The 24,419-nt window shown below is 43.3% G+C and overlaps 1 protein-coding gene across 2 annotated transcripts in view; it reads left to right on the forward strand.

The window, feature by feature from the left end:
• Positions 1-3,292: 3,292 nt before the first annotated feature.
• The window catches only part of KCNJ2 (potassium inwardly rectifying channel subfamily J member 2), a 526,088-nt gene continuing 504,961 nt past the window's right edge, over positions 3,293-24,419 (forward strand). Inside the window, exons 1-2 of one of the 2 annotated variants that reach the window (XM_030838063.2) lie at positions 3,293-3,438; positions 8,498-12,376. In XM_030838063.2, the coding sequence (XP_030693923.1) occupies positions 8,718-10,001 (1,284 nt within the window). In that variant the 5' untranslated portion in view covers positions 3,293-3,438; positions 8,498-8,717 and the 3' untranslated portion in view covers positions 10,002-12,376. Of the gene's footprint in view, positions 3,439-8,497; positions 12,377-24,419 lie in introns of those variants that run through there. The other variant, XR_009560302.2, reaches the window with a different exon arrangement.

Below are 24,419 nucleotides of genomic sequence, written 5' to 3' on the forward strand. Positions count from 1 at the left end.
TATTGAATTTATTATGGAGATGAGATCTTACCAGTGCAGTAAGTGAGATTGCCAAAGCCGTTTCCCAACAGATTACACTCAGTGGCTTAAAATACCCTAGTGGGTGGCTTGTCCTCATAGCAGCAGACTGCAAACTCACCCTGTCTACATTTCAAGTCAACATAACGTTTACTTATTTATGATTATTAATTATTACTGCAAAGACTAGTAAGTGGTTCTTACTACCTAGTAGATGCAAATAACAGGAGTTTCTCATCTTTATCATTATGAAATTGGGCTGCATAGATGGTTAACAGACACCTGAAAGTATATCTAATTGCTGGTGATCTTTACATAAATGCAAAGGAAAGATTTATGTTCCTCGTGAAACAATCTCCTTCTGCATCACACGACCATTCATAATCTGACTGCAGATCTAGACTGTGACTAATATTTGGCTTTAATATTATAGGTGGTTACCATGGAGGGAATCAGTAAGAGCATAATTGTCACTTCCTTGGAAAAATTTAATCCACAGATGGATCCCAACACTCAGCTGCACTGGTGTCCAAAACTAATGGGGACTTTTTTGCTAAATAAGGACTGATTCAGCCAAAAAGATATACTCTGACTAGAGAAATCTGTATCACGCATCGCTCCAAAAAAGTATATTTACCCAAGCACTGCATGTTTTGGAACACTAGAATTTTCCTACTAGGGACGTAGTGAAAAGTCTCTCTCATTAATTAAAATGCAAATTTATATTTTTCTTTATAAGGTGAAGCAATAGAGTTAATCAATGCTATCCCGAATTTACAAAGTTTCAGTTACTAACAAAATTTAATCCTTCATGTTTCCTTATTTAGCTAAATAATTAAGGTGAAAATTCTATTCAGATTGGGAAGCTGCTTATTAAAATAATCAACTTTTCTCTAATATTCTACTGCAACAAGTAAGCCTTGCTGCATAGCATTACATGGGAGGTGAAGGTGACACTGATGAGAAAGATGCCTCTTTACCCAGATAAATACATATATTTATTTGCCCCCCTCCCATCAGCAAATTTATACAAACAACCATAATCTTGTAACTTTGCATTCATTTCTTTAAAGATTTTTCCTATCATATGAAACTTTCCTGGCCTGGGGTGTATTCAGTTTACTTAGAGTAAATTAAATTAAATTAAATTAAAGTAGAACAATTTCAATCCTAATTGCAGAGAAATGCCACCCCTTTCTGGGTGACTGGTTTTGAACTACAGCTCATTACCTGGAAATAGAGTGTTGCCTCTCCGAATTCCTGTGGTTTGGAAAATTCTTAGCCATCTACAGATACATAGATTGAATCATAGTAGAGAAGAGAACATCTATAGATGATGAATTTCTCCCTCTTTCCATTTAGGTTTAATATGCTTTGAAGGGTTAATTGGACCTCTCCCGCCTGTTCCTTAGAAGAAATCCATGAGGAAACCCATTTCAGAGGAAGCTTATTGCAGTGCAGTGAGCTGTACCTCATCCTCTATGCTCTGGTTACGCAGAGTCAGCCCCTCTGTCTCCAGGTTCTTTTAGCTTTAGGCTACAGCCTGGCTTTCTATACATCCATCTCTTTTGCAGAGTTGATCCAAACGGTCTATAAATAACACTCGGCTTAACACAGGTTAAATTAGACCTCCCTGGTGTGAAGCATTATTCCCACGGAGAGGACTTTAAAAGGCAAGACAGTTGGTACCAGGGCTCGGACTACTGTACTATCTCAGCAAATGGAATGAAACAGCAATGCGCTTGGCTATCAGAGAGACACCGCGCGCGCAACCTGTTCCAGACCCTTTGAATCTCAGCGTCTTCCTCGGTGCTAGGAAAAGTGGCCCACTTGCTAAGGCAGGATTAAGAGCGATCTGCAAAACCCAAGCGTATTTCACCAGCACCTCCTAGGGGCCGCGTGCGGGTATGAGGCTCGGAGGTGGGTCCAGGCGCAGACCCTTTCCTTGAAGTGTCAGTTTCACTCTCCCATACGCACAAATCCAGCCGGGCTGTGCCGCCCAGAATACGAGCTAGTTTGTTGAAGTAGTTCGGCGTCTCTAGGAGGCCTTTCAGAGGTTTAAATAAACTGCGCGGAAGACACATTTGACCGCTTCAGGAAATGCACATTCAACACACACACACACACACACACACACACACACACACACACGGATTTCAAACTTGGGGACTCCTAAATATCCTTTAAGAGCAAAGCTGCGTTATGACACCAAAGTACTCAGACACACACACACACACACACACACACGGTTTAATCTGTAACGTTCCAGGGTCCACACCCGGTTCGCGCTGAAGCTGACGGAGCTTCTGAAAGGGTCTCTGGAAAGGGTCTACATGCTCTTGCCTGGCTGCTGGGAAGGAGGGCTGGGAGGCGCTGATGCGCGGCAGCGCTGAGTGTCTGTAGGAGTCGCCGTTCCAGAGAGTTCATTACTCTTTAATTGCTCTGATTTTAGATCAGCAGAGCGTGCCGGGCGCTGGTGCAGACAGAGATTGAGGGCGGGCCCTGCGAGAGCGAGCGAGCGGTTCACCCTTCCGAGCAGTCTAGGCGCTTTGTAAGTAATTGACCCAGAGCCGGGAGGAGGGATAGCTTCTTCTCCCAGGCAGCTGCAACCCTCGCGCGCGTCTGAATCCCGCTGGGTTCTGCGAGCCGGTCGCGGTCCCTTTCCCCGTTTAATTCGCGGCTCTTCAGCGCACCGCTGGTCCCGGGGGGGTGGGGGGTGGGGGGCGGGCGGATTCAGAGGGTGGGAGGGGGGTGAAGGGAGAAGAAGACGCGCCCCGGCTGAAAGGCTGAAATGCAAGCCTCCCCGGCTGCCACCGCTTCTCCCGGACCCTGGCACCTCGCGAGCCTCTGGGGGCGCACGCCCCGCCCCGCAGCCACAGACGACAGAAGAGGGCAAGTGTAGGGCTGGCGAAGGGGTTGAAAGCTTTGCCCAAGGGCCAGGCTGCCACGAGGCAGCCGCAAGAGCCCGGCCGCGGAGCTTCCCACCTGCTGCCGGCCGGGCCGGGCCGCAGCTTCCCCCTCCCTTGCGCGGCCGGACCGGCGGCTGGGGCGCGGTGGAGGGGGGCGGGGGCCGGACGGGAAGGAAGCGGCGGCAGGTTCTCCCCGGCGGCAGCCCCGCGGCCGCGGGCGCAGCATCCTCCCTCCCCGCGCGGTCCCCGGGGCGAGGCGCGCTGCGATTGGCCGGCGCGGCCGGGGGCGGGGCCAGGCGGGCCGGTGGCTCGCGACGCCTCAAAAGAGCCCAGGAAAGCTCAGAGCGCCCTGGAGCCCCGGCCAGCGCGCAGCCCGCCCGGCGCCGGCAAGCTGGGTGTTGGGAATGCTGGTTCGCCCTGGCTCGCTCGCTTGTACAAACTCCTGGATCTTACATGCCTCTGTAACCCCCCACTTCCACGCCATGTCCCCATGCTCCTGCGCCGGCAACAGGTAAGGGCTGCTGTGTGTTTTCTTCCCTCCTTTCCTCTCGTTGCCTGTGCGGCCCGGGGAGTGGACTCGGGCTGCCGTCCCCGACCCTCCCCTGCCCCGCCGCCCCAGAGGTGCCCAGCTGTCACTCTGCCTTAGCGCTCACCCACGCTCCGGAGTCCCAGACCATGCCTATAGAGTTTGTGCGCGCACCAGAACACCCCCAGAGCTAAAAATACTGAGACATGCTTGGAACAGTTGAGCAATAGAAACAGATTTCTCTGCAGCATCTGTTTGTGCTCATAACTTCCAATGCACCAGCTGTAGCGAGATACTGAGTTTGGAGACAAGGGCGAGGGAGCCTCTGTTCGCTCTCGCTCTAAGGGGAAAAAAAGGGGGGAGCGAGTGCGTCTAGAGTACTGGTCTCAGACTTTGGCAAACCTGGGGACGCAGCGCTAGATCTGGATTCTTGGTGTCTTCCCCCCCCCACCCCCGCCCCTTTGTCATTGCTTCAAGTGTAGCTTCGAGTACCAAACCCAGCGAGCGTCTCAAAGTTGCTTTGCTGGGAAAGAGAGCGGGAGCTCGCGTTGGATTTCAGCCGGAAGACAGCACAACTTTCACATCCTATGTCACTCTCCCCTGAGCAACTTGTTATTCTTTGTAATAATAATATTAACACCGAAATTGGAAGACAGTGTGGTTTCAGGGAAGCACAGTGGTCAAACGACTTGATTCTGCAAAAGATTGCATCATAACATAGAGTCATCATGACAGTTGGAAAAAAATCGAGATAGGAAACGGGTAGTTTATCGTCTGTGTCTGGGTAATCCTGTCAGTAGGATGGTAACTGGAGTACCTGTGAATTCTGGGGATTTTCATAAACTCAGAATTTACCTTTTAGGAAACAAGGCATTATTTGAAAACGTGTTTTGGGTATGCGAGGAGTGCATATTGCTTTGTACCACTTGTCTTCTTTTCACGTTAATAATCGGTAGGCTGTCAGATTTCCTCTCACTAACCGCTGTTGTGTGTCTGCTGTATGTTACCTGTACACTTGCTAGCTTTTTCCTGCTCGCTTCCAACCCTGCGCCAAGTGTTTTATTTATATTTGGCATTATCCGGAAAAATCCCCAGGCTCAGGAGTAAGAGATGTTACTTTAAGGATGGTGGGAGGGGTGAGAGATGGGGTCAAGGTCATGTCACTTTACTTTCAGCCCCTCCCCCTCCCCATTTGCGAGCACTTTCTTTTGTATTATTGCTCTCCATAGGGATATTTGCTCCGAGCTCTTGTGAATGTGGCGTTAAAACACCACACACACACACACACACACACACACACACACACACACACTCGCTATTTCTACTTCCTTCAGACTTTCTGGTTGTAGAATCCCCTGGTTAGCTGTAGAGTCCTTGTATGACTTTTGAGTAGCATGGGAGACTGACCATGTTTTTACCTGAGCAACCGGACTGTTTCAAGCTTTTTTCTTTTTAGTGTCTATTTTTTGTTGGCCAAAGAGGTATATTTTTCAGCCTGTGCACACGTTGAGTGAGGCTACCTGCATCGTTGGGTGTCAAAGTTATCGGGCTCACATAGACGAGTGGGTATCCCGCCTCCCTTACCGCCCCTCCCCCTCCCTTCTGTTTACTGAGCCTCTGAGAGGTTGCTTTGCTAGCCTAGAGCTCTAATAGCAACGGCGTGCCCAGAGCACACTCAGGCCGGTCTATATGGCGTCCGCAGGGGAATAGCTGCTCTAGACACTCAGCCGATCTCTCTTTCATCCCAGGCCACTTTCTTTTACCATCCTTATTTCCTCTCCTTCCTTAGAAACTTTCTTATTTGCTCCACGCCACGACCCTATGAGGGGACCCACTTATTCTCATTTATTCTTCATGGTTACATGTTTCTGTTCTTTTATACTCCGTGTTGGGAATATTTCCTTTATGGTAAAAATGCTTTGGATGCATTCCTTTACACCGTGTTGTCTCCTCGACCGTGTATGTGGGTCCACAGCTCTCTCTCCTTTAACATCTACCTTGAGAGTGAAGCCCTGAACTATTTTTTTCCGTTGCTTATGCTTCATTTTGGCTCGGCCTATAAATAGTCTTAACATGAAGAACACCACATGTAACCTCTCAGTTTCCCAGGAATACGTTCTACCTCATTGGTGATAGCCTGGGTAAAAATGATGATCTGTGTCTATTACATTTCTATCAGGCCCTTAAATACTTTAGCTGAAAACGGGGGAATTTACACATTGTTCATCAACCCAGTATCAGTTCTCCTGAGTTGTGCCCATCGAGGACTCCAATCACCTGATGTTTTCATCTATTCTTAATTAAGAACGTATCAAGACTAGAGCCCTAAAATGAAGGTACGCGAAAGCCCTATTCCTAATTAAAGTACTTTCCCAGCTGCTCGTGAATCGGTGATTTTCAGTGTGAGAAGGGCAGGCAAGGAAGTTTTCTGCTCACTTGCGGCCCCTCAGGCATGCGGGCAGGTTGATAGGAAAGACATTCCTCAGAGCGGAATATTAAGACAATTACCCTCTCGCACGTTGGCAGGTGTGCGAGGGTAATCGTCAGCTCCACCAGAGTCCGAATGCACATCGTGTGTGTGCGCCCATAGACACACGTAAATCTGTTGTGGAGCATACCTGCTGGAAGTGACAGAAGTTTCCATTTTGCCAAAAAAGATCCTTTTTTCCCCCCTTTCCAGGCAGAAATGGTAGAATTTCTAAATGATGCTCCACATATGGAACAAATTCTGTCATTAGCAATGGAAATAAGACAATAATAGTTGCTCGATACAGGCTCTTTTCAAGATTCTGAATGTGGAAAGCTATTCGTAGGAAGCTGGTAGTGTGTGTTTTGTGGAATGCAAGCTAATGTCCTGGGGTCAAGATTTTTGGAAAGTCGTAATTCCGTCTTTAGATTTCATATGGTTGTTATGCTTTAATCTGGAAAGAGTGCAGAAATAAGTCAGGAGAAATTTGAGACTGTCTCCTCGTGGGCCCTAATGGTAACTCAGATGGAAGGATTGTTTTGAATCATGAAAAGGGAATTTCTTGGTGTCAGCTTCTAAGATTCTGAAGTCACACAGAGCTCATGGATGCAAGTACTATTTAAATGAGGCCTCCGTCGCCCCCCTTCTTGGAAAATGCACCTGCATTCAGTGTCATGTTGTGATCTCTGTTTTTGTGTAGAAACGCTTGGCAACATCCTACGAGCCGAGTGAGCTGAAATCACCGTTTAAAAAAACTCTTTCCGTGTCCAGGATCTAGAACCCTGAGGAATAGGAGTCTTGTTTCTTTGGTCCAAGTACAAACTTCATGGGGAAGCAGACAAAACATTGAAGCAGGTGGAAGGCTGGGAAGGCACAGCAACTTCTTTTTATAAAGTAATTCGAAGGCACTTTCAAATCAGGCATCACTTAGGTGTCAAAAGCTGTGAAAATGTAACACACATTGCAATTTTCACAGATGACTAATCTCAGGAAAAATGTGTTGGGGCGCATTCTTGCATAATAACTTGGATAAAAAGGGAGAAGTGAAAAGACTGTAACAAGACATTTGCAAAGACAGTGCACCTTGCCTCTCTTTAAGGGGGTGCCCGAGACAGACCAATGATTTGCTCTCTTTGTTTGCAGTGGGCTTGGCTGGACGTGGTTCTGTTAAGTGCTTAATCTGAATGTGGCTTGGGGGGAGAAAGAAAAAGTGGAGTCTTCGTCATCAGGGCTTCGACAGATTTCTGATCCTGTGCATCTGTTGCTCATTGACCCCTTTAATACAGGAGAGCGATTTGGTGGTTTGAAAAGTCGAGCATCACTTTTATTTCTCGGATCTGTGCTATATTCATTTTTTAAATTTGTATTTGGTCAACAAAACACCCTAGACTTTCTCCTAGGCTTTTGTGAGTCCAGGAAAAACGAGTTTCTTTGGAGCAAAATTGGAAGTCAAAGTCAATGGGTGGTTTTCACCTGGGCCGGGGTGGGGAGAGATGGAGCAGGAGGAGAAAACTGAAAACTACTATTTGTTCTCATTAAGTAAAGGTGAGTGCGTTTTCCATAGGAACAGAGAGCAAGCAGCGGCACTGGAAGTGAAAAGTCAGCTGAGGGACCCTTACGATTTACTACTGCAAAGTCGTCTCTGTTTGGGAAAACGTAGACTTGGACTTCCACGAAATGAGTTCCAGCCTTATGTCAATCCGCTAAAGACCTGGTCCTTGGGCACAAAGGTGCTCACTTCCTAGCCTGTCATCACACATGACAATCCCACCTCCAGAGACTTTCAGGACTCTCATTGCTAGGCAACAGGATCTCTCTGTATCCCCCAGAGTAAACCTGTGTCTTCAAGTCAGAATCACTTGCGCTAACAGAGATGTTATCAGGCGTTTCTGCCTAGTGGCTGCTTTCAGTGTGTGAAGTGACGGAATAAGCCCAAACAGTCTCCAGAAACTGGGATCCCTTTCAGATGATTAGAAGGGCTGTCTGCTCAGTTTTATCTTTTAAACAAAATAGTCGGTGCTTTTGGATTTCAACTTGTCATCAAGGGCTCTCATATTCTCTCAACATGCACCTGCTGTTCAATTAATATTAACGTTCTGCGTTCATGCGAAATGCTCTCCCGACATGTCCGCGTTCTTAAAGCTTCATGGCAAACCTTGGAGTTAGAAAGTCTTTCTTCTGCCTAATCACCTGGGACCCCAGCAAGTAGCAAAGGCAAAGGAAGAGAATAAGAGGAGAGAGGTAGCTCTGTAAAGTAGAATATTCCAGATCGCTGGCAAAAAATAGGGGAAGGGAGACCTGAGATTTCAGCTGAAAGACTGTCACGAACAACTAACTCTTCTGTGTTTAATGACTTCATGCTTCTAAATAATATAAGAAAATATTTTCTTATCTGTCTATTTCTCTGGGGCTACAAGGAAACGAAAAACCCAGTAATTCAACGTAGAGGACATTTATCTATATCTGACCCTGTGTCTGGCTAGGAAATGTTGCCTTAGGGAGTAGACTTCATTTTTCCATGACTTCTTTTGTAACGAACGATCTCTCTCTCTCTCTCTCTCTTTTTTTTTTTGGTAGGACCTGTTCTCTGGATGTCAGCTGAGTTACTAAGGTGACTCTGCACGCCAGGAGAGAGACCTTGGTAGAAAGAACCTTAAGGCTCTTGGAGACCCCCATCTCTCCTTCTTTTCTGTGTGTGTGGGTCTTCACTGAACATTCAAACCTGTTTCTCCAAAGGGTTTTGCAAAAACTCAGACTGTTTTCCAAAGCAGAAGCGCTGGCGTCCACAGCAGAAGTGATGGGCAGCGTACGCACCAACCGCTACAGCATCGTCTCTTCGGAGGAGGACGGCATGAAGCTGGCCACCCTGGCGGTGGCCAATGGCTTTGGGAACGGGAAGAGTAAAGTCCACACTCGACAGCAGTGCCGGAGCCGCTTTGTGAAGAAGGACGGCCACTGCAACGTGCAGTTCATCAACGTGGGCGAGAAGGGCCAGCGGTACCTGGCGGACATCTTCACCACGTGTGTGGACATCCGCTGGCGGTGGATGTTGGTTATCTTCTGCCTGGCTTTCGTTCTCTCCTGGCTGTTTTTCGGCTGCGTGTTTTGGTTGATAGCGCTGCTCCACGGGGACCTGGACGCATCCAAGGAGAGCAAAGCGTGCGTGTCCGAGGTCAACAGCTTCACGGCCGCTTTCCTCTTCTCCATCGAGACGCAGACCACCATAGGCTACGGCTTCCGCTGCGTCACAGACGAGTGCCCCGTGGCTGTTTTCATGGTGGTCTTCCAGTCCATCGTGGGCTGCATCATCGATGCCTTTATCATTGGCGCGGTCATGGCCAAGATGGCCAAGCCCAAGAAGAGAAACGAGACCCTGGTCTTCAGCCACAACGCCGTGATCGCCATGAGGGATGGCAAGCTCTGTCTGATGTGGCGGGTGGGCAACCTTCGGAAAAGCCACCTGGTGGAAGCTCACGTGCGAGCACAGCTCCTCAAATCCAGGATTACTTCCGAAGGGGAGTACATCCCCCTGGATCAAATAGACATCAACGTCGGCTTTGACAGCGGCATTGACCGCATATTTCTGGTGTCCCCCATCACCATCGTCCACGAGATAGACGAGGACAGCCCTTTATACGATCTGAGCAAACAGGACATCGACAACGCGGACTTTGAGATCGTGGTGATACTCGAAGGCATGGTGGAAGCCACGGCCATGACCACGCAGTGCCGGAGCTCGTACCTGGCCAACGAAATCCTCTGGGGCCACCGCTACGAGCCCGTCCTCTTCGAGGAGAAGCATTACTACAAAGTAGACTATTCGAGGTTCCACAAGACTTACGAAGTACCCAACACTCCCCTTTGTAGCGCCAGGGACTTAGCGGAGAAGAAATACATCCTCTCCAGCGCTAATTCCTTTTGCTATGAAAATGAGGTTGCCCTCACAAGCAAAGAGGAAGAAGACAGTGAAAACGGGGTCCCAGAGAGCACGAGTACGGACACACCCCCTGACATAGACCTTCACAACCAGGCAAGTGTACCCCTAGAGCCCAGGCCCTTACGGCGAGAGTCGGAGATATGACTAATTCCTCCTCGGGAATAGTTACTTTGAAACGCAGTCTGTTGGTCAAAGGCCCAAAGCAGTTACGCAGACGACGGTACTGGTGAAGAGGTGGTTTGAGACAAGTGACCACGAGGGACTGAGGCTAGCACGATGCTTTCAAAGAAAGACTGTAGGCTCAGAGATGAACCTAAAGCACTAAACATGCCTGCCCCCCCGTGACCCGATGGCACATAACACGTTGTAGAATAAGTTATGGGACGTTTATGTCTTGTCTTGTGTTTTCATACCAAACTTGAACTTGCAGGCAAGCCTTGGTTGGTTGGGTATTTGACGTCTCCAGAATGCTTCTCTTTAGGGAACAAGAATGTTTTTAAATGGCATCACATTTTTAAATGTTTTCAAGGCAAGACTCTGCCTTAACTTTTGAAAAGCTGCTAACTACACGAACACACGTTGTACTGTTGCAGTGTAGTTTTTCTTGTGTGTAATTTAAAAAGTCAGTGTTGAACTTTCTCGAGAGCTCATGGTATGCGCTTCAAAGTGGCAGGTATTTGGCTGTTAGTGGCCAAAACGAGAGCCTGATTTTTTGAGGCCAGTAATTTGTTTGCTAGAATTGATTTCTCTCTCTCTCTCTCTCTCTGTCTCTCTCTGTCTCTCTCTGTCAATCTCTTTCCGGTTACATAAGGGCATTATGTAACGCTAGCCAAATGGTAGCCTCTGGGTTGTCGTTATTGGTTTTTTTTTTCTCCATGATGTTAATGGGTGATCTCAAATTTTAAGTTAGACTACCTGAAATAAATACCAAAGATAATGCACATTTTTGCACAGTGGAGCTTATACTAAAAAGGAAAGAAAGCCCCACGGCTGCCTTGAAGTCAAGAGACAATAACTTTGAACCTCAGCAAGACCGTGAACTGCCCTCTCCTTTTGCACCTTATTCAGAACACAGAACATCACACACACAGTCGCGTAAGCGCCGTGCTTTACATCTCTGTTCCTTCATGTAACTTTCACGTTATAGAAGGAAGAAGACAGGGGAAGAAAAATTCACACGCACACGATATAAACATCTTTTCTTTCCTTCGAGGTGGTGCTAGCCAGGTGAACGCATACGACGTTGAGAGACGGTGATATCAGTGCCCTTAGATTTTTTTTCTGGGTTTTTCCATGTTTTGCACATTCCAAAATTGATTCCAGAAGACAAGACCTAGGTTGAAATGAGTTGGCATCCTTGACGCTGAGCCATCCAGCTTGAAAGATCAATAGGTTTATACCCCTGTGGCTGAATTCCTTGCCCTGACAGCTGGTACATCTCCAGCTTAACTGCATCTTCCAAAAGATGCCACGCCTGGCCTCTAGGCTGGCTCTTACGATCAGGCTGTCTGGACTGAGTCCTACAGCATCCGAGGGGGCTGGGAATGCCAAAGTGGGAAGGTGGGAAGATGCCGAAGGGCCGTTTTGACGTAGCTCATCAGCTCAAGTATTCAGGAGGGAGGGGAACATTGCTTTTTTTTTTTTTTTTCTAATGGTACAGAGTAGGAATTGAAAATGTCTCAGTAATGTAGGGTCAACAAGAGCCATAAAAATTCTAAGAGACTCACAAGTAAAGGAGATAATGATCTAAAAGGGTCCTTTCCCCCGACGGATGCACGCTCGTGATTGAATCCGAGCTGACCCCTTTGCCCGCGGAGCCCTAGAGCAGGCTCCTTAGGGCACATTGTTTTCCAGAAGCCTCTCCCGCCTGGCTGCCTGACTTGCTAGAAACATTTTGTTTTGTCTTGTTTTCCGCTCTAGCTCAACATAATGGAACTCTCTTTTGGTTTAAAGTTCCTTATTTGTGAATTCTGGGGTTGCTGACTTTTCTTTTTAATTGGCGTCTCAAAATCAACTCTCTTACGGTATTCTATCCCTGTATGCCATTAAAAAACAGCTTGTTCTAGAATCCTGTATTTTGTAAACTGTTGTCTGTGATGGTCTATGGTTCTCGAACAGCCATATCTGAATGCAGTGCCTGCAATAATTGGACAGTCTCTGCTGTTCTCAGCCTTCAGAGTCGATGGGTTTGAACACTGTGGAGTTCTTATCACTGAAACCAAGTTAGAGATATCAAGCAAGTGGATGTTATTTTAAGTCCAAACTTAAAGGCAGATTAGGGAAGTTGTTTAGAGAGGTGGAGGGATTGCATGGATACAGAATTTACATTCTTCTGTAAACGGCAAATGTTTGGCCATTGACAGGATGCTGACGGTTTCAGCTGCTGCTATTTCGATATTTTTGCAAAGGAAAATAATCAAACCAAAGAGTATTCAGTGGTCTGTAAATTAAATGATGATTCAGTGGAGAATGGGGGTGACCACAGAAAAGGCACCTTCCCATCACACAGCTCTGCCACTTAAAAAGACTTGAGATATTTGAAAGGGGGTGGGTAGGGGGCAAGAATGAGGGAGGGAACTCTTGCAACTTCTTTCTGAAAAAGAGAAAAAAAAAATCTAAAATTTCTGGTGCACAGGTTTGTTTTTTTTTTTTTCAAGAAAATTTTGCAGAAGCTATGTTTTTAAAGTGTACATTTTATAAAGTTTATCAGATATTTTCATATTTAAAGCCAAATGTAAATAGAAGTCTGTAAAGGGAAAAAAGTTGCCATAGAAAGTATAATTTCAGTGCAGCCATTTCTGAGAGCTGGTACCTATATGCTACCGGTTAGCATGGTTTTAGCAAATATTTACCAGCCTTATAAGGTTCGTATTGCTATGTTCTTCTGTTATTTATTTCAGCATGGACTGTTGATTTGAAAGCTTTTTCTAGTTATTAGTATTTTCACAGTGACAATTTTTTTTTTCTTTTTGTCAAGAGCCAAGACACAGGTAATGCACAACGGTTTTTGTTTTTGTTTTTGCTGCATTTTACCTTCAAAACATTTGTCATTGACTGGGTTTCCTTAATTAGTGCACACATGTCATTAGAATGCAGGTTGAAGAGACTCACTGTGAATATCTGGGGTCTGTTCCGGGATCTGTGTTGGCTTCTCCGTGACAAGCAAACCCCCACTGAATTTACTTAGGAATTATTCCCTTTTAAAGAATTTTTGCCCATATCTGGATGGGCATTATATTTTTGGGAGGGGGACTAGATTCCTGGTTATCCTATTTTTAAAGAAAAGGTAGACAAAGTGAATTCTATTTTGATTATTGAGAAAGGAATAGTTTTCTATCCCTCTAAGAGTATACTTGAATCAGACATTTTAAGGATGTCACCCATAACTCTGAAACCATTTCCAAATTCCTGGTGAAAGTTTGTTTTATCTTTTTTTTTTTTCAATTCTATCAGTGCATTATTTCTTCCCTTCACTTCCTTTCTTCCCTGTCAACTCCCACCTCAAACCTTGATGTTTATTCAATGAGTTCTGTCCCCTAAATCACGTCACTCTTACAAAAAACAAATGTTGGTTCATATTTGATGATATGCCACTCAGTAAAGGTAAAAAGCTTGTTCTGAGAAACAGAGTGAGTGTTTTTTCACTCTGTGTCCAATAATGTTAAGGTTAAAAAAAAAAAGAAAAAAAAAAGTGTTGCAGAGTCACTCACTCCCAACTAGAATCCCTTTTCTAGTTATGTTGGGTTTCAGCTCTGGGGCTGCGGTGAATTGAACCATCCCGGCCTTTGACAATCGTGAGAGTTATTATTTTCCCGTTTGCTGTCTTTTTGTATCTAAAGTCTTCCTAATGTACTGCACAAACCATGGATTGTACATATTTTTATATATTATGTCTTATTTTATTATTTCTAAATAAAAAATTAAAAATTGAAAACAAATAAGTGCAAGAATCTTTGGGCTCCCTGTATGGTTACTGTAGCGTCCCTGAGATAGAAAGCAAAGGTTCCCAAACAAGAGGGCATAAACCCTGATAGTTTGGATAAATGGAACCGATCACCGAAACAGGTGTGGGGGGCAGATTACTTTAATCCAAGTAAGAGGAAGTCAAGCTTGTATTTTGTTTCTGGACAGAATGGCCTAGAGAGAAAAGACCGAGAAACAAGCAAACAAAACTAGCAAAACGTGTAAGGTTTAGATTTTGAGTCTCTGTGTTAACAACGGAAGTTACTCGTTATTGAGCCTAACTGGGTAGGGTTCTGGCTTTCTATTATTTCATTCCCCCGAAACCAAATCAGGTTATTATATTCTCGTGTAATAGATCAGAGTTGGCAAATATGTTCCCTAAAAGGCCAGATAGTAAATATTTCTGGCTTTGTGGAACAGTCTTTGTCAGAACTATGCAGCTCTGCCCTGGTACTACAAAATCAACCACGGAGAATACAACAGCAAATGGTGCGGCTGTCTGTCAATAAAACTTTACGTATACAAACGGCTGGAGGGCCAGATTTGGCACATGGTCTGTAATTTATTGACCTCTGTTATACAGGAAGAAACTGAGGCTGGATTTGAAAGCTAATAAATCATCGAGTGGGTATTCAAATTCAGGTTTTATGTGCTTCTAAATTTAGTTTAATCCACTAAGCTATAGAGCGTTTCAGGGTACCAAGGATCTGTGGTCTCAGAGAAAATGTCAATTCCTCCGGCAAATTTCAAATAGCTTAACTGTTTTCCACCATTGGAAACACTGAGGAAAATCCCCATCCTGAAATATGGGTTGCTCCTTAATATTTTTCCTTTAACAAATATTTTTCTTTTAACAAAGCCCTTACTGTGTTTTGAAGATGGTTCTACATTCTTTATGAGTATTGAATAATTTAATCTTAAGAGCAACCCTGTGGCTTCTGCATGATTATTATCCCTATTTAAGAAACGAGGGGACTTCCCTGGCAGTCCAGGGGTTAGGACTCTGTGCTTCCACTGCAGAGGGCCCGGGTTTGATCCCTGGTTGGGAAACTAAGATCCCACAAGCCATGCGATGTGGCCAAAAAAAAAAAAAAAAGGAAATGAGGTCACTGAGGCCCAGAGAGGTTGAGTATCTTGTGTAAGCACACACAGCTAGTAAGTACTAGAGCTGAGCTTTAAACTGAGGCCATTTAATTTGCAGCAACATGGATGGATCTAGAGATTATCACACTGAGTGAAGTAAGTCAGACAGAGAAAGACAAATACCATATGATATCGTTTATATGTGGAATCTAAAATATGACACAAATGAACTTAACTATGAAACACAAACAGACTCACAGACATAGAGAACAGACTTGTGGTTGCCAAGTGGGGAGGTGGGGGAGGGATGGATTGGGAGTTTGGGGTGAGCAGATGCAAACTATTACTATATATAGAAGGGATAAACAACACGGTCCTACTGTATAAGCACAGGGAACTGTTTTCAAGCTCCTGGGATAAACCATAATGGAAAAGAATATGAGAAAGAATGTATATATGTGTGTAACTGAATCACCCTGCTGTACAGCAGAAATTAACACAATATTGTAAATCACATATTTCGATTAAAAAAATAAATGGGGGCCATTTAGCACTGGGCTGAGCTTTTTATCATTATACTACGCTTTCCATTTGGAGGCATTCTTGGGAAAAGCTTCATCATTTCGTTTCAGGCCTCTCTGCTTCTCAGTTTTTATTCTCCTTGGTGATGAAAATGCATTCTTTTTCTCCACATAGGAGACTAGACATGAGCACCCACCTCCTTCATAACCTGCTCTACAATTGCTCCTTTGGTTCCTGAGGAGAGAGGACAACTCACAAAGGTAGATTAATTACAAATAAGCATCAGTGGTGGGATTTAGGTAAATTTCAAACTTCAGGTTAATTTCAGTTAACTAGGAATCGCTGAGGTCTGTCCCGAGGTGAAACCACAAAGCTCTGTTACTAACCAAACGGCAGGCACCCCACCACATCCCACACTTCTGCTTTCCTCCAGCTGTAGGCTGCCAAAGGTGTAACATGATCCGCTTGGTGATCGGTCCCATTAAACAAGATACAGGATGGTAACTCCAGGCAACAGGTTGAGCGCTATATGAGTCCCACCTCTACTTTAAAAAAAAGAAAATTAAATTGTACAAAAAGAAAGGGTGAGGGTAGAATTTCAGAGGTTTTCTGCTTAGGCCTTTTCAGTGAAAGCCAAGCAAGGCCTCCCAACTCCAGCCTCTTTAAGCAACAACCTCTAGCTAATACTCACAAAGAAGAAAACATGTTTCTCTCTAGAAATTTCCATATTAAAGCTCGAAACACTGACTACATCAATCAGATTTGCTTTCCCCAATTAAAAGAAACGAAATAAAAAGAGAAACCTAGCTTTATGCATTTTGAGTGAGCAAAGGAGCCTAGTGACCTGATGATTTGAGCCACTATATGAGGTTTGTTATAATGACTTAAACATTTTTATATAATTATAAGGTGATACCTACAAGGCATGGGTGAATAAAACTATCATAGTACCTGGCTCTGGAATAGGTTGACCAGCTGTCCTGGTCTGTTTGGAACACAGGGTTTCCCCAGGATGCAAGACGGGCAGTCCTAGAACTGGAAAAGTCAGTCATCTGCTTTGGAGGCTAAAGGAGTACAAGTGTTGGGAAAGTGAAGAGAGAAAAGGTGAGCCAGACTCAGCACACGTGTTACTAAATAGTAAGAATAATAATGATGGATAATTACACATAAGTGGTTCTCTTGGAATAACTGAGATTTGTTGCCTCGAGGGCATTCATTGTTTTGGAGGAATGGTTTGCTAAAATATTATACAATTCTCTGCCTCATTCAAAAAATAGTGTGTATTATTTAACGTTTCTTTATGTGGTTCAAGCTACTAGGTACATCTCTTCCTGGTGGGGTGTGCTTTGAAGTCTGTCCATTAAACAATCAGCTACTATTTTGTCCTTAGCACCATTTAGGTTCTTTTTTTTTTTTTTTTTTTTCCCGTACGCGGGCCTCTCACTGTTGTGGCCTCTCGCGTTGCGGAGCACAGGCTCCGGACGCGCAGGCTCAGCGGCCATGGCTCACGGGCCCAGCCGCTCCGCTGCACGTGGGATCTTCCCGGACCGGGGCACGAACCCGTGTCTCCTGCATCGGCAGGCGGACTCTCAACCACTGCGCCGCCAGGGAAGACCCCATTTAGGTTCTTGCTTCTCTTTGCTGTTTTGAGGAAATCAGATAATCCATTATAAAGACTATATGACTAATAATAGCCGGAAGGGTACAGGTGAGACACAAAAGACCTGGCTTGAGCATAGAGTTTTTGTGGTGATGGTACTAACTTTCAGAGATCTTTTTTATTTCAAGTGTGAAATTACATTCTGAATGGTTGACTCTGTTAATGGGTTTGGCTTCTAGAAAATTCTGTTCAATTTGACCAAAAATTTATTGAGGAATTATTATATGGTGCTGGTTACTCAAAACTTTCTGTATGGATTTTGTCTTCAATAGGACACAGTTTGGAAAAAGGGTGGTACCACTATATATTCATTTTGTCTTAAAACTGAGTTTTATATACAAAATGTCTCTGTATAATTATAAGTACCAGTTGTTGAATACTTATGACTTATTAGGCACTGCACAGAGATCTTCACTTGATTAAATATTTTTCCAGGGTTGTGACCATGGATTCAAATATTTCTGCAACACCTTATTGGGAATCATTTGAGGTAGTTTTGTAAAAACTTTGTCCCCTAAGATGCTGTTCCTTTACTTCTTCCTGCTAAATGACCGCTCTGACCCCAGACACTGCTTAGATTAGGTCTGTGAAATTATCCTCGCCTTTGGGCAAGTATCTGGGTTCCCTGCTGTATAACGAACAAATGAATCAAATCTCACACTGTGTCGTTCTATTTGGCTTTTGTTTTTCAAATTTTTGCTAAAACACTTGTATGTTTAAAGTCCCAGTTAAGCAACGTTTTATTTGATCCTGCAGACAAAGAGAGCATGTTTCACTAAATAGCATCTAGGAGTTTCCTTTAAAATATATGAACAGCTGCATTAGGCACTTAGACCCATGAAAACAGATTATGTACCAATAGAGACATTTCAAAGGCAAGTGTGGACACATCCCTGACAACACTTGGCAAAGCACCCTCAGATGACAACCATTCATACAAAAACTAAGGAGAGAGGCTTCCCTGGTGGCACAGTGGTTAAGAATCTGCCTGCCAAGGCAGGGGACACGGGTTTGAGCTCTGGTCCGGGAAGATTCCACATGCCGCGGATCAACGAAGCCTGTGCGCCACAACTACTGGGCCTGCGCTCTAGAGCCCATGATCCACAACTACTGAGCCTGCGTTCTAGAGCCCACGAGCCACAACTACTGAGACCGCGAGCCACAACTACTGAAGCCCGCGCTCCTAGAGCCCATGCTCCGCAACAAGAGAAGCCACCGCCATGAGAAGCCCGTGCACCGCAACGAAGAGTAGCCCCCGCTCGCTGCAACCAGAGAAAGCCCGCACGCAGCAACAAAGACCCAGCACAGCCAAAAAATAAAAATAGAAAATAAATTTATTAAAAAAAAAACAAAACTAAGGAAAGTGGATCCTCCGTGCCGAGGTTTTCTTCAGTCCTGCCATGAGCTCTTGGTGGTCAGAGGCCTCCTCCCTTCCTTTGCAGGCTCCGCTGAAAGTTACAGCCTGCCTCACTCGGGCACATCCAGTCAATGAGGCAGCTGAAGAAGATGCCCCAGGGTTGCCATGGAAACAGAAAGAAGCATCGAAGCACCTTCTCCTGCATACTCCTTAATTTAATCTGAGTGACTTTATTCAAGAACCAAAAATAAAACGTGCACCAGGATGTAATTATATAAAGAGCTGTGTTGGATGATAAATACAGTATGTACTTTTGCCTTGGTGTACAGCTCTCTTCTCCCTTCTATTCTGAAACATTTGAACTTTTCCAGCAGGAGTCTTCCTGTAAGGTTTAATTGAAGCGAGGCACAGATTTACCAAGATAAGGCAGTGAGCCTTGCTTGGGAAATTCTACCTTGTCCTGGCTTATACGTGTTCTATGAATGTAGAGTCTCCTAAAACAAGGTCCACTTCCAGGGTCTGCTCATATTGGACCATCTAATAAGCTCACTGGCACCAACTGAAATTGCTCTGCCTTCAGGCGTTCACCGGTCTTAAACATTCTATAGGTGTATGATCATTTTCTAGGATAATAAAAAGAAGTGGATAAGAGAATGCCAAAACAGCAATTAACAAAAAAAAATTTTTTTTAAATCCTGTTGCTACTTGCAATAAACAAGCTGTTTCACAACAGAGAGATGGGGGACGGAGATGCAAAGACCTCAGCAGTGGTCCTATTGCAATACTCACCTGGGAGAAAGGGGTCAGGATGTAAAGAGTCTGCCCCCATTAGAAGTTTACACCTTCTAATGGACTGATGAATTACGTTGGCTAGAAGAAAACGTGACCTCTTCTTCCCACCATCCTTAAGTGAAATAAGGCAGTCCTGAACCTGCACATTGGCATGATTTAAAAAGGGCTTAGGGGGCTTCCCTGGTGGCGCAGTGGTTGAGAGTCCGCCTGCCAATGCAGGGGACACGGGTTCGTGCCCCGGTCCGGGAAGATCCCACATGCCGCGGAGCGGCTGGGCCCGTGAGCCATGGCCGCTGAGTCTGCGCGTCCGGAGCCTGTGCTCCGCAACGGGAGAGGCCACAACAGTGAGAGGCCCGCGTACCGCAAAAAAATAAATAAATAAAAGATAAAATAAAATAAAAAGGGCTTAGGTTGCTATTTCCTGCTAGTGATTTGCATGAAGCTCTGTGCAATATAGGATTTACTTAAAAAGGAAAATGCAAAGGTACAAGGTGTGTCTGGTGAGCTAGAATACGATACTATTTTTTGTAAAAAAAAAAAAAAAAAATGCTGGTCCAGATAGTGCCATTTGTAAAACTAGACTAGCTGTATTGTTTCAATGCATATGAAAACCAGCTACATGCTTGCAAAAAAAAAAAAGAAAAGAGAAAGAAAGAAAAAAAGGAACTGAAGAATTTCCTTGAATACCTACCTAAGCTTGGAAATTTTTACTTTAATGAATCTAGTATTTCCAGACCTTTGTAACTAGATGTACGGAACAACCACTCAGAGGAGGTTATTATTCCGTCCATATCAGTGGCACAGAGGAGTTGAGTTCTTGTAGGTTGATGTGGAGAAAACAAAAACGAAAACAAATCAACAACATCAGCAGCAAAACCCCCAGAAACAATCCATCTGAACCCAGAGCCATGCAGATACTTAAAGCTGTGTTTGAGGAACTTCACATGTATGTTAACATATATATATATATTGTTCACGTATTTATTTTCCTTAAAGAAACTTGCCATTCTAAGAAATTCTTTAAGGAACCACCTATAAGTTTTGTGTAACAGATTTGATTTCTCCCGTTTCTTTTTATTTCTGTGTAAGATGCATTTAACCCCACTTAGTGAAATATGATTTGCAGCCTGAGTCATCTTCTGCAGAGAAATGGCTGCAAAAACTTGCCTTTCTAAGGACTTAAGACTTTTGAGCCTTAGTTTGCTCACTGGAAAATAAGAATAAAAACAGAATTTTGTGAGATTTAAAGGGAGAGAGGTTTTGTAAAAGTGCTTCATAAATTATAAAGTACTATACATCTATTAGTTTTATACTTGTAGTAGCAGTTTTTCATTTTCTCATATAGATAGTTTTGACTCCAAATTCAAGACATTTAAGTGCACCCAGAAAGAAGGGAGCTTGTCGCATTTGGGAAACGTTCACCAAGCATCAAGCACCTAGAACTATGATGGGTATTGAGCTTACAAAGAGCTTACAGTAGCATGAAGGAAATGAGAACAACAATTACAGTAATCTAATTTTATATTTCTATATTTGTGCTCTGACTTTGGCAATCAAAGCAGAAGACCTCCAGTACAGTGTCTGTGCGAGAAATGCAAGCAGACTCTTTTCCACTCTTGCTGAGAAAATCCATCCCATTACCTGTCATCTTATATTATATGCATTAAATGCCAAGGTGGTTTTCATTTTTTTTGCACTGGAGAGTGTAAGGTGGCACTTATGCACCTGGAGCCTGCTGCTACGTGAAGGGAAGTTGTTATTCTTGGCAAAATGCCAAACCTATCAGATTACAGAATCGATTTCCTCTATCTTGGGGCACTGGACTCTTTTCAGGACGCAAGAGGGATAGGATTTCACAGCTTGTTTGGACACACTGGTCGTTCCTTATTCTCATTTATTCCGGGAGAAGTGTGTAGTCTCCTGGCGCACCTCCTAGTCGGGTCAATGCCTGAACAAGAAATGCATTAGGTGCCCCAGATGCCTTCAGCTGAACAAAATGGCTTTATTGCCCCAAAACACAACGGCTTTCCAAGTGCAAAAGGTTGGCTCTTCCTGGACCTTCTAGCCAAACAAAAGCAGCCTTGCTCTTTGAGAGAAGTTTGGTAATATTTCTATCAGGGTTGGTTGTGTAAGAAAACCTCCTCTGTTAACCTTGGAGCCCAAACTGATTTCCCCTCATTGGACTCTGAAGGATTCCTTCGCTATCACTTCCTTGCAGATATATGTATATTTTTTTTCTTCACCATCTTCATCACTTCATTTTGCAGGTCAAATCTTTACCAAATTTTCAAGTCACCGAAAGCTTTCTGGAAAATGTGCTAAAATGAACCATCTATTTTCTTTTCGACAAATTTTTTTTAAAAAGAAAGCCAAATTCCTGACAAAGAATTATGAGGAGGTTCCTTTTGCCCATCACCCCACCCTAACACATACACACACGCGCATGAAACTAAATGCACTCACGATGATGCCCAGGGGCCTCATTTTTAAGGAGTCTTGCTTTTGACATTGGTAAGATGAAAGGGGAAGTTCAACCCAGAAACTGTACAAACATCAAATAATTTGAGGCATTTGACCTGAATTATTTATTATTTACTATATGTGTTATGGTTACAGGAAAGGAAATAATAATAATGATGGGATTGTTGGTGATTCTCGTTTTTTTCTTTATAATCTATTTATAGTTTTCATATTTTTTACCATGAAAATATACCTCTTTTTCAGGTCTTATTGAGATTTTTGAGTTGAACTTGTTGTTCATTTTTCCTATTCTTGTTTTCTTTGTTTTATAATAATGATTAGTCTATAAAATATCATCTGAGTATCACTTTTGCCAAAATCCGTAAGTTTTTGGACCTGCCGCATTCTCATGTTTATTTATTTATTAAAAGTGTCTGAGTACTTTGTAATAACCCAAAGGTTATCAAAAAGAGTCTTTAAAAATGTCCAGCTGGATATTTGTTTTTTTGTGTGTGCTTTCGCGTGTGTGTGTGTGTAAGGAGCCTATCTCATTCCTTTTGTTTTTAATATATAATTTTATTGAACTGTGGTCAGAAAACATAATATATTATTTTCTTTACAACATAATGGCCATTTTCTTGGGAATATGCCATGACTGAAATAAAAGTATATTTGCCCTTTGTTAGGTACAAAGTCTATATGTTTATATAACATATAATGATAACATATAAGTCTATATGTTATCATTATATAATTCAAATATTCAGTACCCTTAAATATTTTTTATCTGTTTAATCTCTTGACTACTGAACTAAGTCTGTTTAAATCTCTACCGTCATGGTGGAAGAGTCCATTTCTACTTGTCTTTAAGGGCACTTGCTTCCTGTATATTTCAAAGATATATTAAGTTATGATATATTAATATATTGATATAAGATATATTGTTATGTGATATATCACTATGATATACTGATATATTGCTCACGGTAATGGTTGTTAAATCTTATCGGCAAATTGTAACTTTATCGAACAAAATAATTATCTTTTTGCCTTGAATTATTTATTTTTTGTCAGACATTAATGTGGTAATGCTGTTTTAGGGTTTGGTTTGGTTTGGTTTTGGTATTTATCCAGTATATCTTTATTTTTCACCCTTTATTCTCTATCTTTTTATGTCTGATTATTTTTACATGTCTGATTTTTATAACAAATTTGAGGAGAACATCTATGACTATTATATTATGAATAATCATGTTTTCTATTTTCCTTTGCCCCTTCTCTTTCTTCTCCGTCCATTAATATATCAATGTATTTGTCTTTGTTTCTTCTTCTATTGGCTTTGGTATGTATGTTCTATTTCTTAATTTTAGTGGATGTCATTATATGTTTAAGCACTGTATTTAAACAAATCATTCTGAAAATGCCTAGAACTTGTTTGCATTTTCATCTATTTTTTTTCCGCTAAGACAGATATGCCTATGCTTAGCATTTCTGCACCCTACAGTACATGATAAAAATCCGAGCTGAATGAATTTTAGTGGGTTTTTATTTTAAATGTGATGCAAACTCATTATGCTCCTAAATTAAGATGAAACAGACACTACGGTGATTCAAGTGGAGTAAAGATTTCTACTACGTCAACAAAGGAATCTGCATTAAGTTGTAAATTCCAGGAAGTAGGTCAGGTTGTTCCCTTGATACTGAGCACAGCCGCCTTCCCCAGTCTGCTCTTGCGAATCTGCATCCCTTACCTCTCACCCAGCACTGCCCGTGGTAGAGGGCCACTCTGAATGTAAGCGGGTCCTCTGAGTCATTCTGATGCACTGGAGCTTGAGAGTTCCTGCACGAGACAAGCATAGAGAGAAGGCCCTCACCCCAGAATGTCTAAGTAGCAGGCTTGAGAAGGGGCCCCAGAATTTGCATTACTAATAAGTTCCCCAGTGGTGCACAAGACACTGACCCGTGGAACCCATGTGAGGAACAAATGGTCTAGTACAATAGTTCCGAACAGGAGCCTGGACACTTACCTTGACTGTAACAGGCTGGATCTACCATCTCGGGAAGGCCACTTTCTCCTCCCAGATTCCAGGTTCCTCAAGTAAAAAGGAAGAGGAAGGTGCAGATGGTTCTGAGGGTCCGGCTCACTCTGGTTTGTTTGTTTTTTCTCTCTGTAAAGAGGCTGTGGTTTATTTCCTATCACATTTGATAAAAGAGAGCATCGCGTTATTGTATTCATCAGTGAGTTTGAGATAATTACATGAAGACTTTTTTCTTTTAGTATTTAGACACCAGTAAAAAATTCATACAAAAAGATACAATAGATTTGCTAGAGGCGAAATAGAAGGGAAGTAAAATTAAAACAGAATAGAGAGTAGCTTATATAAGGCATGCCGTTAATATTTATATGTTTGTCTAATGGGCCCCAAATTTGCTTCTGTGAATTTTTTTAGCAGTCAGGTTGAAGGAAAATGGTCAAGATAAGGTAAATGGTTTAGGAAATACAGCATGTGCTGTGGGGATCCAAAGGCAAAGGAAAATATTTCTATTCAGGAAGGCTGGTTAAAACAGAGAAGACGATGGTACCGGGGAGCTTTGGAGATAAACCTGAAATGATGAGTATGGTTTGAAGGGATAAAGGTGGCAGGCAGGACATTGCAAGCAGAGCACCCACTGCAAACCCACATATAAACATGGGAGACCTAAGGCATATCTTAAGAACCTTAAG

Source organism: Globicephala melas, chromosome 20 (assembly GCF_963455315.2).
Source record: "Globicephala melas chromosome 20, mGloMel1.2, whole genome shotgun sequence".
NCBI lineage: Eukaryota > Metazoa > Chordata > Mammalia > Artiodactyla > Delphinidae > Globicephala > Globicephala melas.